General features: G+C 48.5%; 1 protein-coding gene across 1 annotated transcript in view; it reads right to left on the bottom strand.

The window, feature by feature from the left end:
- The window catches only part of PDCD11 (programmed cell death 11), a 345954-nt gene that overhangs the window by 72011 nt on the left and 257785 nt on the right, over nt 1-16158 (bottom strand). The window contains exons 17-18 of the mRNA XM_069242225.1: nt 13022-13241; nt 11614-11769 (exon numbers count right to left, since the gene is read on the bottom strand). Coding sequence (XP_069098326.1) covers nt 11614-11769; nt 13022-13241 — 376 coding nt within the window. The remainder of the gene's footprint in view (nt 1-11613; nt 11770-13021; nt 13242-16158) is intronic.

The following is a 16158-nucleotide window of genomic DNA, read 5'->3' on the forward strand; positions in this document are numbered from 1 at the left end:
ATTGATGGGTCCTAGGCCCATCTCTTGTCTTTCCCTCTCTATGGCTAGGATCTGTCTTTCCAAAGCCAATCTTTTGGCCATCCTGGCTAACTGGATGTCCTCTTCACTGGAGTTATCCTCAGTGATTTCAGAGTTGTTGGTCCCTCCTGTGAGGGAACCAGCATCTCTGACTATTATTTGTGGAGTCAGGGCTTGAGAAGCCCTGCTCTCCCTAAGTAGGACTGGAGGGGGGGAATTTCCCTCCAAGTCACTATCTTCATCCTCTGAGTTGCCATCCTCAGAGGGGTTGGCCTTTTCAAACTCTGCCAAAAGCTCCTGGAGCTGTACTTTGGTAGGTTTGGGGCCCATTGCTATTTTCTTTAGTTTACAGAGTGACCTTAGCTCTCTCATCTGTAGATGGAGGTAAGGTGTGGTGTCGAGTTCCACCACATTCACATCTGTGCTAGACATTATGCTTCTAAAAGTTGGAATACTTTTTAAGAAACTAAAACTGGTTCTAGAATCTAATTCAAACTTTTACCAAACTTTTAAACTTTAAAAGAAATGCTAAACAGGATCTAATACAAGGCCCTAGCAGGTCTTTTAAGAATTTAGAAAACTTTTCAAATTGCAAAAATCAATTTCTAATGACAATTTTGGAATTTGTCGTGTGATCAGGTATTGGCTGAGTAGTCCAGCAAATGCAAAGTCTTGTACCCCACCGCTGATCCACCAATGTAGGAAGTTGGCTCTGTATGTGCTATTTCAAAGTAAGGAATAGCATGCACAGAGTCCAAGGGTTCCCCTTAGAGGTAAAATAGTGGTAAAAAGAGATAATACTAATGCTCTATTTTGTGGTAGTGTGGTCGAGCAGTAGGCTTATCCAAGGAGTAGTGTTAAGCATTTGTTGTACATACACATAGACAATAAATGAGGTACACACACTCAGAGACAAATCCAGCCAATAGGTTTTTATATAGAAAAATATCTTTTCTTAGTTTATTTTAAGAACCACAGGTTCAAATTCTACATGTAATAGCTCATTTGAAAGGTATTGCAGGTAAGTACTTTAGGAACTTTAAATCATAAAAATTGCATGTATACTTTTCAAGTTATTCACAAATAGCTGTTTTAAAAGTGGACACTTAGTGCAATTTTCACAGTTCCTGGGGGAGGTAAGTTTTTGTTAGTTTTACCAGGTAAGTAGGACACTTACAGGGTTCAGTTCTTGGTCCAAGGTAGCCCACCGTTGGGGGTTCAGAGCAACCCCAAAGTCACCACACCAGCAGCTCAGGGCCGGTCAGGTGCAGAGTTCAAAGTGGTGCCCAAAACACATAGGCTAGAATGGAGAGAAGGGGGTGCCCTGGTTCCGGTCTGCTTGCAGGTAAGTACCCGCGTCTTCGGAGGGCAGACCAGGGGGGTTTTGTAGGGCACCGGGGGGGACACAAGTCCACACAGAAATTTCACCCTCAGCAGCGCGGGGGCGGCCGGGTGCAGTGTAGGAACAGGCGTCGGGTTCGCAATGTTAGTCTATGAGAGATCTCGGGATCGCTTCAGCGCTGCAGGCAGGCAAGGGGGGGATTCCTCGGGGAAACCTCCACTTGGGCAAGGGAGAGGGACTCCTGGGGGTCACTTCTCCAGTGAAAGTCCGGTCCTTCAGGTCCTGGGGGCTGCGGGTGCAGGGTCTCTCCCAGGCGTCGGGACTTTAGGTTCAAAGAGTCGCGGTCAGGGGAAGCCTCGGGATTCCCTCTGCAGGCGGCGCTGTGGGGGCTCAGGGGGGACAGGTTTTGGTACTCACAGTATCAGAGTAGTCCTGGGGTCCCTCCTGAGGTGTTGGATCGCCACCAGCCGAGTCGGGGTCGCCGGGTGCAGTGTTGCAAGTCTCACGCTTCTTGCGGGGAGCTTGCAGGGTTCTTTAAAGCTGCTGGAAACAAAGTTGCAGCTTTTCTTGGAGCAGGTCCGCTGTCCTCGGGAGTTTCTTGTCTTTTCGAAGCAGGGGCAGTCCTCAGAGGATGTCGAGGTCGCTGGTCCCTTCGGAAGGCGTCGCTGGAGCAGGATCTTTGGAAGGCAGGAGACAGGCCGGTGAGTTTCTGGAGCCAAGGCAGTTGTCGTCTTCTGGTCTTCCGCTGCAGGGGTTTTCAGCTGGGCAGTCCTTCTTCTTGTAGTTGCAGGAATCTAATTTTCTAGGGTTCAGGGTAGCCCTTAAATACTAAATTTAAGGGCGTGTTTAGGTCTGGGGGGTTAGTAGCCAATGGCTACTAGCCCTGAGGGTGGGTACACCCTCTTTGTGCCTCCTCCCAAGGGGAGGGGGTCACAATCCTAACCCTATTGGGGGAATCCTCCATCTGCAAGATGGAGGATTTCTAAAAGTTAGAGTCACCTCAGCTCAGGACACCTTAGGGGCTGTCCTGACTGGCCAGTGACTCCTCCTTGTTTTTCTCATTATTTTCTCCGGCCTTGCCGCCAAAAGTGGGGCCTGGCCGGAGGGGGCGGGCAACTCCACTAGCTGGAGTGTCCTGCTGGGTTGGCACAAAGGAGGTGAGCCTTTGAGGCTCACCGCCAGGTGTGACAATTCCTGCCTGGGAGAGGTGTTAGCATCTCCACCCAGTGCAGGCTTTGTTACTGGCCTCAGAGTGAAAAAGGCACTCTCCCCATGGGGCCAGCAACATGTCTCTAGTGTGGCAGGCTGCTGGAACCAGTCAGCCTACACAGATAGTCGGTTAAGTTTCAGGGGGCACCTCTAAGGTGCCCTCTGTGGTGTATTTTACAATAAAATGTACACTGGCATCAGTGTGCATTTATTGTGCTGAGAAGTTTGATACCAAACTTCCCAGTTTTCAGTGTAGCCATTATGGTGCTGTGGAGTTCGTGTTTGACAGACTCCCAGACCATATACTCTTATGGCTACCCTGCACTTACAATGTCTAAGGTTTTGTTTAGACACTGTAGGGGTACCATGCTCATGCACTGGTACCCTCACCTATGGTATAGTGCACCCTGCCTTAGGGCTGTAAGGCCTGCTAGAGGGGTGTCTTACCTATACTGCATAGGCAGTGAGAGGCTGGCATGGCACCCTGAGGGGAGTGCCATGTCGACTTACTCGTTTTTGTCCTCACTAGCACACACAAGCTGGTAAGCAGTGTGTCTGTGCTGAGTGAGAGGTCTCCAGGGTGGCATAAGACATGCTGCAGCCCTTAGAGACCTTCCTTGGCATCAGGGCCCTTGGTACTAGAAGTACCAGTTACAAGGGACTTATCTGGATGCCAGGGTCTGCCAATTGTGGATACAAAAGTACAGGTTAGGGAAAGAACACTGGTGCTGGGGCCTGGTTAGCAGGCCTCAGCACACTTTCAATTGTAAACATAGCATCAGCAAAGGCAAAAAGTCAGGGGGCAACCATGCCAAGGAGGCATTTCCTTACACAACCCCCCCCCAAACGAAAGAGGATGAGACTAACCTTTCCCAAGAGAGTCTTCATTTTCTAAGTGGAAGAACCTGGAAAGGCCATCTGCATTGGCATGGGCAGTCCCAGGTCTGTGTTCCACTATAAAGTCCATTCCCTGTAGGGAGATGGACCACCTCAACAGTTTAGGATTTTCACCTTTCATTTGCATCAGCCATTTGAGAGGTCTGTGGTCAGTTTGAACTAGGAAGTGAGTCCCAAAGAGGTATGGTCTCAGCTTCTTCAGGGACCAAACCACAGCAAAGGCCTCCCTCTCAATGGCACTCCAACGCTGCTCCCTGGGGAGTAACCTCCTGCTAATGAAAGCAACAGGCTGGTCAAGGCCATCATCGTTTGTTTGGGACAAAACTGCCCCTATCCCATGTTCAGAGGCATCAGTCTGCACAATGAACTGCTTAGAATAATCTGGAGCTTTGAGAACTGGTGCTGAGCACATTGCCTGTTTCAGGGTGTCAAAGGCCTGTTGGCAGTCCACAGTCCAGTTCACTTTCTTGGGCATTTTCTTGGAGGTGAGCTCAGTGAGGGCTGTCACAATGGATCCATATCCCTTCACAAACCTCCTGTAGTATCCAGTCAAGCCAAGGAATGCCCTGACTTGAGTCTGGGTTTTTGGAGCTACCCAGTCCAGAATAGTCTGGATCTTGGGTTGGAGTGGCTGAACTTGGCCTCCACCTACAAGGTGTCCCAAGTAAACCACAGTTCCCTGCCCTATCTGGCATTTGGATGCCTTGATAGAGAGGCCTGCAGATTGCAGAGCCTTCAAAACCTTCCTCAGGTGGACCAGGTGATCCTGCCAGGTGGAGCTAAAGACAGCAATATCATCAAGATAAGCTGTGCTAAAGGACTCCAAGCCAGCAAGGACTTGATTCACCAACCTTTGGAAGGTGGCAGGGGCATTCTTTAAACCAAAGGGCATAACAGTAAACTGATAATGCCCATCAGGTGTGGAGAATGCTGTCTTTTCTTTTGCTCCAGGTGCCATTTTTATTTGCCAGTACCCTGCTGTCAAGTCAAAGGTACTTAGGAATTTGGCAGCACCTAATTTATCAATGAGCTCATCAGCTCTTGGAATTGGATGAGCATCTGTCTTGGTGACAGAATTGAGCCCTCTGTAGTCCACACAAAACCTCATCTCTTTCTTTCCATCTGTGGTGTGAGGTTTGGGGACTAAGACCACTGGGCTAGCCCAGGGGCTGTCAGAGCGCTCAATGACTCCCAATTCCAGCATCTTGTGGACTTCCACCTTGATGCTTTCCTTAACATGGTCAGACTGTCTAAAGATTTTGTTCTTGACAGGCATGCTGTCTCCTGTGTCCACATCATGGGTACACAGGTGTGTCTGACCAGGGGTTAAGGAGAAGAGTTCAGGAAACTGTTGTAGGACTCTCCTACAATCAGCTTGCTGTTGGCCAGAGAGGGTGTCTGAGTAGATCACTCCATCTACTGTACCATCTTTTGGGTCTGATGACAGAAGATCAGGGAGAGGTTCACTCTCTGCCTCCTGATCCTCATCTGTTACCATCAACAGATTGACATCAGCCCTGTCGTGGAAGAGCTTAAGGCGGTTTACATGGATCACCCTTTTGGGGCTCCTGCTTGTGCCCAGGTCCACCAAGTAGGTGACCTGACTCTTCCTCTCTAGTACTGGGTAAGGGCCACTCCATTTGTCCTGGAGTGCCCTGGGAGCCACAGGCTCCAGAACCCAGACCTTCTGCCCTGGTTGGAACTCAACCAGTGCAGCCTTTTGGTCATACCAAAACTTCTGGAGCTGTTGGCTGGCCTCAAGGTTTTTGGTTGCCTTTTCCATGTACTCTGCCATTCTAGAGCGAAGGCCAAGTACATAGTCCACTATGTCCTGTTTAGGCTCATGGAGAGGTCTCTCCCAGCCTTCTTTAACAAGGGCAAGTGGTCCCCTTACAGGATGACCAAACAGAAGTTCAAAGGGTGAGAACCCTACTCCCTTCTGTGGTACCTCCCTGTAAGCGAAAAGCAGACATGGCAGGAGGACATCCCATCTCCTTTTGAGTTTTTCTGGGAGCCCCATGATCATGCCCTTTAATGTCTTGTTGAATCTCTCAACCAAGCCATTAGTTTGTGGATGGTATGGTGTAGTGAATTTATAAGTCACTCCACACTCATTCCACATGTGCTTTAGGTATGCTGACATGAAGTTGGTACCTCGGTCAGACACCACCTCCTTAGGGAAACCCACTCTGGTAAAGATACCAATGAGGGCCTTGGCTACTGCAGGGGCAGTAGTCGACCTAAGGGGAATAGCTTCAGGATACCTGGTAGCATGATCCACTACTACCAGGATATACATATTTCCTGAGGCTGTGGGAGGTTCCAGTGGACCAACTATGTCCACACCCACTCTTTCAAAGGGCACCCCCACCACTGGAAGTGGAATGAGGGGGGCCTTTGGATGCCCACCTGTCTTACCACTGGCTTGACAGGTGGGGCAGGAGAGGCAAAACTCCTTAACCATGTTGGACATATTGGGCCAGTAGAAGTGGTTGACTAACCTCTCCCACGTCTTGGTTTGTCCCAAATGTCCAGCAAGGGGAATGTCATGGGCCAATGTTAGGATGAACTCTCTGAACAGCTGAGGCACTACCACTCTCCTAGTGGCACCAGGTTTGGGGTCTCTGGCCTCAGTGTACAGGAGCCCATCTTCCCAATAGACCCTATGTGTTCCATTTTTCTTGCCTTTGGACTCTTCAGCAGCTTGCTGCCTAAGGCCTTCAAGAGAGGGACAGGTTTCTTGTCCCTTACACAGCTCTTCCCTTGAGGGTCCCCCTGGGCCCAAGAGCTCAACCTGATAAGGTTCAAGCTCCAAAGGCTCAGTTCCCTCAGAGGGTAGAACTTCTTCCTGAGAAGAGAGGTTCCCTTTCTTTTGCTGTGTTGCAGTTGGTTTCCCAACTGACTTTCCTGTTCTCTTGGTAGGCTGGGCCATTTTTCCAGACTCCAGCTCTACTTTTTCACCCTGTGCCTTGCACTGTGCTCTTGTTTTCACACACACCAGTTCAGGGATACCCAGCATTGCTGCATGGGTTTTTAGCTCTACCTCAGCCCATGCTGAGGACTCCAGGTCATTTCCAAGCAGACAGTCCACTGGGATATTTGAGGAGACCACCACCTGTTTCAGGCCATTGACCCCTCCCCATTCTAAAGTAACCATTGCCATGGGATGTACTTTTCTCTGATTGTCAGCGTTGGTGACTGTGTAAGTTTTTCCAGTCAGGTATTGGCCAGGGGAAACCAGTTTCTCTGTCACCATGGTGACACTGGCACCTGTATCCCTCAGGCCCTCTATTCTAGTTCCATTAATTAAGAGTTGCTGTCTGTATTTTTGCATGTTAGGCGGCCAGACAGCTAGTGTGGCTAAATCCACCCCACCCTCAGAAACTAGAGTAGCTTCAGTGTGAACCCTGATTTGCTCTGGGCACACTGTTGATCCCACTTGGAGACTAGCCATACCAGTGTTACCTGGATGGGAGTTTGGAGTGGAACCTTTCTTGGGACAGGCCTTGTCTCCAGTTTGGTGTCCATGCTGTTTACAGCTATGACACCAGGCCTTTTTGGGATCAAAGTTTTTACCCTTGTACCCATTGTTTTGTGAAGAGGCTCTGGGCCCACCCTCCTGTGCAGGTTTTTGGGGGCCTGTAGAAGACTCTTTACTATTTTTAGTTTTGGTTGTCTCATCACCCTTCTGCTGGGGAGTCTTTGTGACCCCTTTCTTTTGGTCACCCCCTGTTGAAGTCTTGGACACCCTTGTCTTGACCCAATGGTCCGCCTTCTTTCCCAATTCTTGGGGAGAAATTGGTCCTAGGTCTACCAGATGCTGATGCAGTTTATCATTGAAACAATTACTTAACAGGTGTTCTTTCACAAATAAATTGTACAGCCCATCATAATTACTTACACCACTGCCTTGAATCCAACCATCTAGTGTTTTCACTGAGTAGTCAACAAAGTCAACCCAGGTCTGGCTCGAGGATTTTTGAGCCCCCCTGAACCTAATCCTGTACTCCTCAGTGGAGAATCCAAAGCCCTCAATCAGGGTACCCTTCATGAGGTCATAAGATTCTGCATCTTGTCCAGAGAGTGTGAGGAGTCTATCCCTACACTTTCCTGTGAACATTTCCCAAAGGAGAGCACCCCAGTGAGATCTGTTCACTTTTCTGGTTACACAAGCCCTCTCAAAAGCTGTGAACCATTTGGTGATGTCATCACCATCTTCATATTTAGTTACAATCCCTTTGGGGATTTTCAACATGTCAGGAGAATCTCTGACCCTATTTATGTTGCTGCCACCATTGATGGGTCCTAGGCCCATCTCTTGTCTTTCCCTCTCTATGGCTAGGATCTGTCTTTCCAAAGCCAATCTTTTGGCCATCCTGGCTAACTGGATGTCCTCTTCACTGGAGTTATCCTCAGTGATTTCAGAGTTGTTGGTCCCTCCTGTGAGGGAACCAGCATCTCTGACTATTATTTGTGGAGTCAGGGCTTGAGAAGCCCTGCTCTCCCTAAGTAGGACTGGAGGGGGGGAATTTCCCTCCAAGTCACTATCTTCATCCTCTGAGTTGCCATCCTCAGAGGGGTTGGCCTTTTCAAACTCTGCCAAAAGCTCCTGGAGCTGTACTTTGGTAGGTTTGGGGCCCATTGCTATTTTCTTTAGTTTACAGAGTGACCTTAGCTCTCTCATCTGTAGATGGAGGTAAGGTGTGGTGTCGAGTTCCACCACATTCACATCTGTGCTAGACATTATGCTTCTAAAAGTTGGAATACTTTTTAAGAAACTAAAACTGGTTCTAGAATCTAATTCAAACTTTTACCAAACTTTTAAACTTTAAAAGAAATGCTAAACAGGATCTAATACAAGGCCCTAGCAGGTCTTTTAAGAATTTAGAAAACTTTTCAAATTGCAAAAATCAATTTCTAATGACAATTTTGGAATTTGTCGTGTGATCAGGTATTGGCTGAGTAGTCCAGCAAATGCAAAGTCTTGTACCCCACCGCTGATCCACCAATGTAGGAAGTTGGCTCTGTATGTGCTATTTCAAAGTAAGGAATAGCATGCACAGAGTCCAAGGGTTCCCCTTAGAGGTAAAATAGTGGTAAAAAGAGATAATACTAATGCTCTATTTTGTGGTAGTGTGGTCGAGCAGTAGGCTTATCCAAGGAGTAGTGTTAAGCATTTGTTGTACATACACATAGACAATAAATGAGGTACACACACTCAGAGACAAATCCAGCCAATAGGTTTTTATATAGAAAAATATCTTTTCTTAGTTTATTTTAAGAACCACAGGTTCAAATTCTACATGTAATAGCTCATTTGAAAGGTATTGCAGGTAAGTACTTTAGGAACTTTAAATCATAAAAATTGCATGTATACTTTTCAAGTTATTCACAAATAGCTGTTTTAAAAGTGGACACTTAGTGCAATTTTCACAGTTCCTGGGGGAGGTAAGTTTTTGTTAGTTTTACCAGGTAAGTAGGACACTTACAGGGTTCAGTTCTTGGTCCAAGGTAGCCCACCGTTGGGGGTTCAGAGCAACCCCAAAGTCACCACACCAGCAGCTCAGGGCCGGTCAGGTGCAGAGTTCAAAGTGGTGCCCAAAACACATAGGCTAGAATGGAGAGAAGGGGGTGCCCTGGTTCCGGTCTGCTTGCAGGTAAGTACCCGCGTCTTCGGAGGGCAGACCAGGGGGGTTTTGTAGGGCACCGGGGGGGACACAAGTCCACACAGAAATTTCACCCTCAGCAGCGCGGGGGCGGCCGGGTGCAGTGTAGGAACAGGCGTCGGGTTCGCAATGTTAGTCTATGAGAGATCTCGGGATCGCTTCAGCGCTGCAGGCAGGCAAGGGGGGGATTCCTCGGGGAAACCTCCACTTGGGCAAGGGAGAGGGACTCCTGGGGGTCACTTCTCCAGTGAAAGTCCGGTCCTTCAGGTCCTGGGGGCTGCGGGTGCAGGGTCTCTCCCAGGCGTCGGGACTTTAGGTTCAAAGAGTCGCGGTCAGGGGAAGCCTCGGGATTCCCTCTGCAGGCGGCGCTGTGGGGGCTCAGGGGGGACAGGTTTTGGTACTCACAGTATCAGAGTAGTCCTGGGGTCCCTCCTGAGGTGTTGGATCGCCACCAGCCGAGTCGGGGTCGCCGGGTGCAGTGTTGCAAGTCTCACGCTTCTTGCGGGGAGCTTGCAGGGTTCTTTAAAGCTGCTGGAAACAAAGTTGCAGCTTTTCTTGGAGCAGGTCCGCTGTCCTCGGGAGTTTCTTGTCTTTTCGAAGCAGGGGCAGTCCTCAGAGGATGTCGAGGTCGCTGGTCCCTTCGGAAGGCGTCGCTGGAGCAGGATCTTTGGAAGGCAGGAGACAGGCCGGTGAGTTTCTGGAGCCAAGGCAGTTGTCGTCTTCTGGTCTTCCGCTGCAGGGGTTTTCAGCTGGGCAGTCCTTCTTCTTGTAGTTGCAGGAATCTAATTTTCTAGGGTTCAGGGTAGCCCTTAAATACTAAATTTAAGGGCGTGTTTAGGTCTGGGGGGTTAGTAGCCAATGGCTACTAGCCCTGAGGGTGGGTACACCCTCTTTGTGCCTCCTCCCAAGGGGAGGGGGTCACAATCCTAACCCTATTGGGGGAATCCTCCATCTGCAAGATGGAGGATTTCTAAAAGTTAGAGTCACCTCAGCTCAGGACACCTTAGGGGCTGTCCTGACTGGCCAGTGACTCCTCCTTGTTTTTCTCATTATTTTCTCCGGCCTTGCCGCCAAAAGTGGGGCCTGGCCGGAGGGGGCGGGCAACTCCACTAGCTGGAGTGTCCTGCTGGGTTGGCACAAAGGAGGTGAGCCTTTGAGGCTCACCGCCAGGTGTGACAATTCCTGCCTGGGAGAGGTGTTAGCATCTCCACCCAGTGCAGGCTTTGTTACTGGCCTCAGAGTGACAAAGGCACTCTCCCCATGGGGCCAGCAACATGTCTCGGTTTGTGGCAGGCTGCTAAAACTAGTCAGCCTACACAGATAGTCGGTTAAGTTTCAGGGGGCACCTCTAAGGTGCCCTCTGTGGTGTATTTTACAATAAAATGTACACTGGCATCAGTGTGCATTTATTGTGCTGAGAAGTTTGATACCAAACTTCCCAGTTTTCAGTGTAGCCATTATGGTGCTGTGGAGTTCGTGTTTGACAGACTCCCAGACCATATACTCTTATGGCTACCCTGCACTTACAATGTCTAAGGTTTTGTTTAGACACTGTAGGGGTACCATGCTCATGCACTGGTACCCTCACCTATGGTATAGTGCACCCTGCCTTAGGGCTGTAAGGCCTGCTAGAGGGGTGTCTTACCTATACTGCATAGGCAGTGAGAGGCTGGCATGGCACCCTGAGGGGAGTGCCATGTCGACTTACTCGTTTTTGTCCTCACTAGCACACACAAGCTGGTAAGCAGTGTGTCTGTGCTGAGTGAGAGGTCTCCAGGGTGGCATAAGACATGCTGCAGCCCTTAGAGACCTTCCTTGGCATCAGGGCCCTTGGTACTAGAAGTACCAGTTACAAGGGACTTATCTGGATGCCAGGGTCTGCCAATTGTGGATACAAAAGTACAGGTTAGGGAAAGAACACTGGTGCTGGGGCCTGGTTAGCAGGCCTCAGCACACTTTCAATTGTAAACATAGCATCAGCAAAGGCAAAAAGTCAGGGGGCAACCATGCCAAGGAGGCATTTCCTTACAGTGGACCAATGGTATCCATTTTTGTGGAGCGTTACATACTTTCATCATTACACTTTGAACTGGAGGAAGGAGGCACAAAATGGAGGATTGGGGAGAAACATAAAGCTAGGGAAACAATAACAAAGGGGGACAATGGAGATTAAAAGAACCCGCAAGAGTAGGTAAATAAAAAGGAAGTGTTGGGTGGTTGAAGAGGGGCGTGAGGTGGAATAGAATCTAGGCAGCCTTGGTTATTTGGCAAACCTGGTAAAAAGCATCCGGACCCTTAAGTTTATTTTTCTATTTATTTAGTTTTTGTACACATATTAGGAATGTGTTAGGGAGGTTTTCCAGCTCTTCTAGAGATTGTGAGACAGTTTCTTTCAAGATAACAATAGCAAAGCCTTAAACTGTTTTGGGGCCTGAAAAACACTGTACAAAAAAAAAGAAAAAAAGAAACTGGAAATCAAACCTCCAACATGGAATGGGCTTGCAGACACTGTCATTCCAGCAGTGGCGTCCCCACCGCTAAAATGTGCCAATCCATCATCATTCACATCCTGGACTGTGAGTGTGAGTTTCTGACCAGGTAACAATTTAGCCAAATTCTGGCTCACCTCAGAACTATCTGTGAACGACATGAAGAGAAGGATAGCAATTGTTAGATACATTTCTTCAGTTCCTTTGCTCTGTAAATAGATATACGTTTTTGCTCTAATCACCCATCTTGCAATGTGAGACCTTTTTTGTTGAAATAAGTTGCACCGTCTGCTCGATTTCCACATCAAAAAATTATTTCATCTAATTGTCAACTTTTTTCTAAGCACTGATGTTACTCAGGGAGGTCTCAATTTTGTGACGTTACTCAACCTCCTCAAAGAGGAAGCAACATCAGGGGAGAATAATCTGCTTACTTACCTGTTATGCAAAAACTAAAGAAAATCTTAAAATGGCGACTATATAAAAGGGCATTGTGGGCTTACATTAAATGTCATAATGAGGCCTTCTCACCACCCCCAATGACCAACGCCCACAAAGAAAAAGCATTAGCTTCATGCAAAGTTCCATACCCAGGCACTAAATGGTGGAATAACGCACGCACAGCATGTTAATCTAGAGGTGTTTAAAAGTGCAAAACTGTTTTTACATATAAGTAAGCAGATTCTGCTCAAACCGGTGCTACCAATAAACAAGAGTTCTTGGAAATGAAAGCTCTCAGAAAACGTCGTCACCCTTACCATATCAATCACTTGTCTCACTATCAGCACTTTTGTAGGCAAACACGTAACCAGTAAATACACTGAAGGTGGGCTTAGAGCTTTTCATTTAAACAAAATGTTCATGACATTCATGACATTAATGTCCAGGCAGTAGAGATGACAGAAAACCTTCAGCGATAGATATCTGACAAACAGGTATCTGCTGGGTATGGCCATGCGAAGTATGTTGTAACAAGGGATGGCAAATGGACATTCGCTTGGGTGTGTGAATTCCAATTAAGTCTATAAGCCATGTGACTATTGCAGCTTTTGGTAAAGCATGTGATTTTGGCTGTAGCATTAGCTCCAATAAAGAGCCAATTAAGAAGTGTTTTACCTTAACATCAAAAGTTACAGCCCTTTCAACAACTTTTTGTCTGGTAAGCCTGATCAGTCTGATTGTGTAGATTTAAAAGAAAACTGAAAATGACCGTTTGACTGAGATTGACTTCTGAGATTATTTTTCAGGTTAACTCTGGATGACTGCCGCTGATCTGGGATTGGCAGGAGGATGACTTTACATTTGTTGGCGGAGGGGCTGATCTTGCATTGGATTATAGTGCAATGGTTGGCTCATAAGAAATGGTGCACAGAAAATGGATATAACATAAAAATCCTTACCTCTGCTGCTCAAAAATGTCCTCATAAAATGTAGTTCCTGGAAACACTGGTTGAGTAAGGAGAAACTCTCTCCAGCACTGTCACCTGAACTGCACTCAGAAACCTTCAGGTTCAGCAGGATACGCTTCTTTTCTTCTTCAATGTTTGTTACCTTCGCAACCACAGTTTGCCCTACAACAAAGTGGTCTTCTGTGTTTGTAACAAACTTATCGCACATGGCCTGCGGAGAAACGTGTAAAAGAATAAAGATTCAGAATAGTCGTTTGAATATTTGAATCTACATTGCAAAGAGCTGAACTAACTTCCCAAGTGCAGTCTAGTTGTAGGATTACTGCTCTATGATTTTGAGTTGGCCACCTTATCATATCGGACATTCTTACTTAAAATGTGTGACTGCCCTGGATGGTCGGAGTTGCAGCAGTGAGTCTTTATGCCCACACTTGTTTGCAAAGTCAACTTCTTCCTTACCACTCAGCTTACTCGAAAAACAGCCCAACCTATAGCTCAGTTTTACATATCTGCGCCAGGACCGCTGCTCCTTGGGTTTTGGGATGTGAAAGGGATATTCTGACCTGCTCTAACTCATTTCTCTTGTTCATGTAGCCTCTATATTGGATTCTTTAAAGCAGTTACCCCCTCATCTAGCTCTGAATTGCACTCTTTCTAGCATGTAGTCTGTAAGGAAATGCCTCCTTGGCATGGTTGCCCCCTGACTTTTTGCCTTTGCTGATGCTATGTTTACAATTGAAAGTGTGCTGAGGCCTGCTAACCAGGCCCCAGCACCAGTGTTCTTTCCCTAACCTGTACTTTTGTATCCACAATTGGCAGACCCTGGCATCCAGATAAGTCCCTTGTAACTGGTACTTCTAGTACCAAGGGCCCTGATGCCAAGGAAGGTCTCTAAGGGCTGCAGCATGTCTTATGCCACCCTGGAGACCTCTCACTCAGCACAGACACACTGCTTGCCAGCTTGTGTGTGCTAGTGAGGACAAAACGAGTAAGTCGACATGGCACTCCCCTCAGGGTGCCATGCCAGCCTCTCACTGCCTATGCAGTATAGGTAAGACACCCCTCTAGCAGGCCTTACAGCCCTAAGGCAGGGTGCACTATACCATAGGTGAGGGTACCAGTGCATGAGCATGGTACCCCTACAGTGTCTAAACAAAACCTTAGACATTGTAAGTGCAGGGTAGCCATAAGAGTATATGGTCTGGGAGTCGGTCAAACACGAACTCCACAGCACCATAATGGCTACACTGAAAACTGGGAAGTTTGGTATCAAACTTCTCAGCACAATAAATGCACACTGATGCCAGTGTACATTTTATTGCAAAATACACCCCAGAGGGCACCTTAGAGGAGCCCCCTGAAACTTAACCGACTGTCTGTGTAGGCTGACTAGTTCCAGCAGCCTGCCACACTAGAGACATGTTGCTGGCCCCATGGGGAGAGTGCCTTTGTCACTCTGAGGCCAGTAACAAAGCCTGCACTGGGTGGAGATGCTAACACCTCCCCCAGGCAGGAGCTGTGACACCTGGCGGTGAGCCTCAAAGGCTCACCCCTTTGTCACAGCCCAGCAGGGCACTCCAGCTTAGTGGAGTTGCCCGCCCCCTCCGGCCACGGCCCCCACTTTTGGCGGCAAGGCTGGAGGGAACAAAGAAAGCAACAAGGAGGAGTCACTGGCCAGTCAGGACAGCCCCTAAGGTGTCCTGAGCTGAGGTGACTAACTTTTAGAAATCCTCCATCTTGCAGATGGAGGATTCCCCCAATAGGGTTAGGATTGTGACCCCCTCCCCTTGGGAGGAGGCACAAAGAGGGTGTACCCACCCTCAGGGCTAGTAGCCATTGGCTACTAACCCCCCAGACCTAAACACGCCCTTAAATTTAGTATTTAAGGGCTACCCTGAACCCTAGAAAATTAGATTCCTGCGACAACAAGAAGAAGGACTGCCCAGCTGAAAACCCCTGCAGAGGAAGACCAGAAGACAACAACTGCCTTGGCTCCAGAAACTCACCGGCCTGTCTCCTGCCTTCCAAAGAACTCTGCTCCAGCGACGCCTTCCAAAGGGACCAGCGACCTCTGAATCCTCTGAGGACTGCCCTGCTTCGACGACGACCAGAAACTCCCGAGGACAGCGGACCTGCTCCAAAAAGACTGCAACTTTGTTTCAAGGAGCAGCTTTAAAGACCCCTGCAACTCCCCGCAAGAAGCGTGAGACTTGCAACACTGCACCCGGCGACCCCGACTCGGCTGGTGGAGAACCAACACCTCAGGGAGGACCCCCGGACTACTCTACGACTGTGAGTACCAAAACCTGTCCCCCCTGAGCCCCCACATCGCCGCCTGCAGAGGGAATCCCGAGGCTTCCCCTGACCGCGACTCTCTGAAACCTAAGTCCCGACGCCTGGAAAAGACCCTGCACCCGCAGCCCCCAGGACCTGAAGGACCGGACTTTCACTGGAGAAGTGACCCCCAGGAGTCCCTCTCCCTTGCCCAAGTGGAGGTTTCCCCGAGGAAGCCCCCCCTTGCCTGCCTGCAGCGCTGAAGAGATCCGTTGATCTCTCATAGACTAACATTGCAAACCCGACGCTTGTTTCTACACTGCACCCGGCCGCCCCCGCGCTGCTGAGGGTGAAATTTCTGTGTGGGCTTGTGTCCCCCCCGGTGCCCTACAAAACACCCCTGGTCTGCCCTCCGAAGACGCGGGTACTTACCTGCAAGCAGACCGGAACCGGGGCACCCCCTTCTCTCCATTCTAGCCTATGCGTTTTGGGCACCACTTTGAACTCTGCACCTGACCGGCCCTGAGCTGCTGGTGTGGTAACTTTGGGGTTGCTCTGAACCCCCAACGGTGGGCTACCTTGGACCAAGAACTGAACCCTGTAAGTGTCTTACTTACCTGGTAAAACTAACAAAAACTTACCTCCCCCAGGAACTGTGAAAATTGCACTAAGTGTCCACTTTTGAAACAGCTATTTGTGAATAACTTGAAAAGTATACATGCAATTGAAATGATTCAAAGTTCCTAATGTACTTACCTGCAATACCTTTCAAACAATATATTACATGTTAAATTTGAACCTGTGGTTCTTAAAATAAACTAAGAAAAGATATTTTTCTATAACAAAACCTATTG

This window comes from Pleurodeles waltl, chromosome 6, assembly GCF_031143425.1.
Source record: "Pleurodeles waltl isolate 20211129_DDA chromosome 6, aPleWal1.hap1.20221129, whole genome shotgun sequence".
Taxonomy (NCBI): Eukaryota; Metazoa; Chordata; class Amphibia; order Caudata; family Salamandridae; genus Pleurodeles; species Pleurodeles waltl.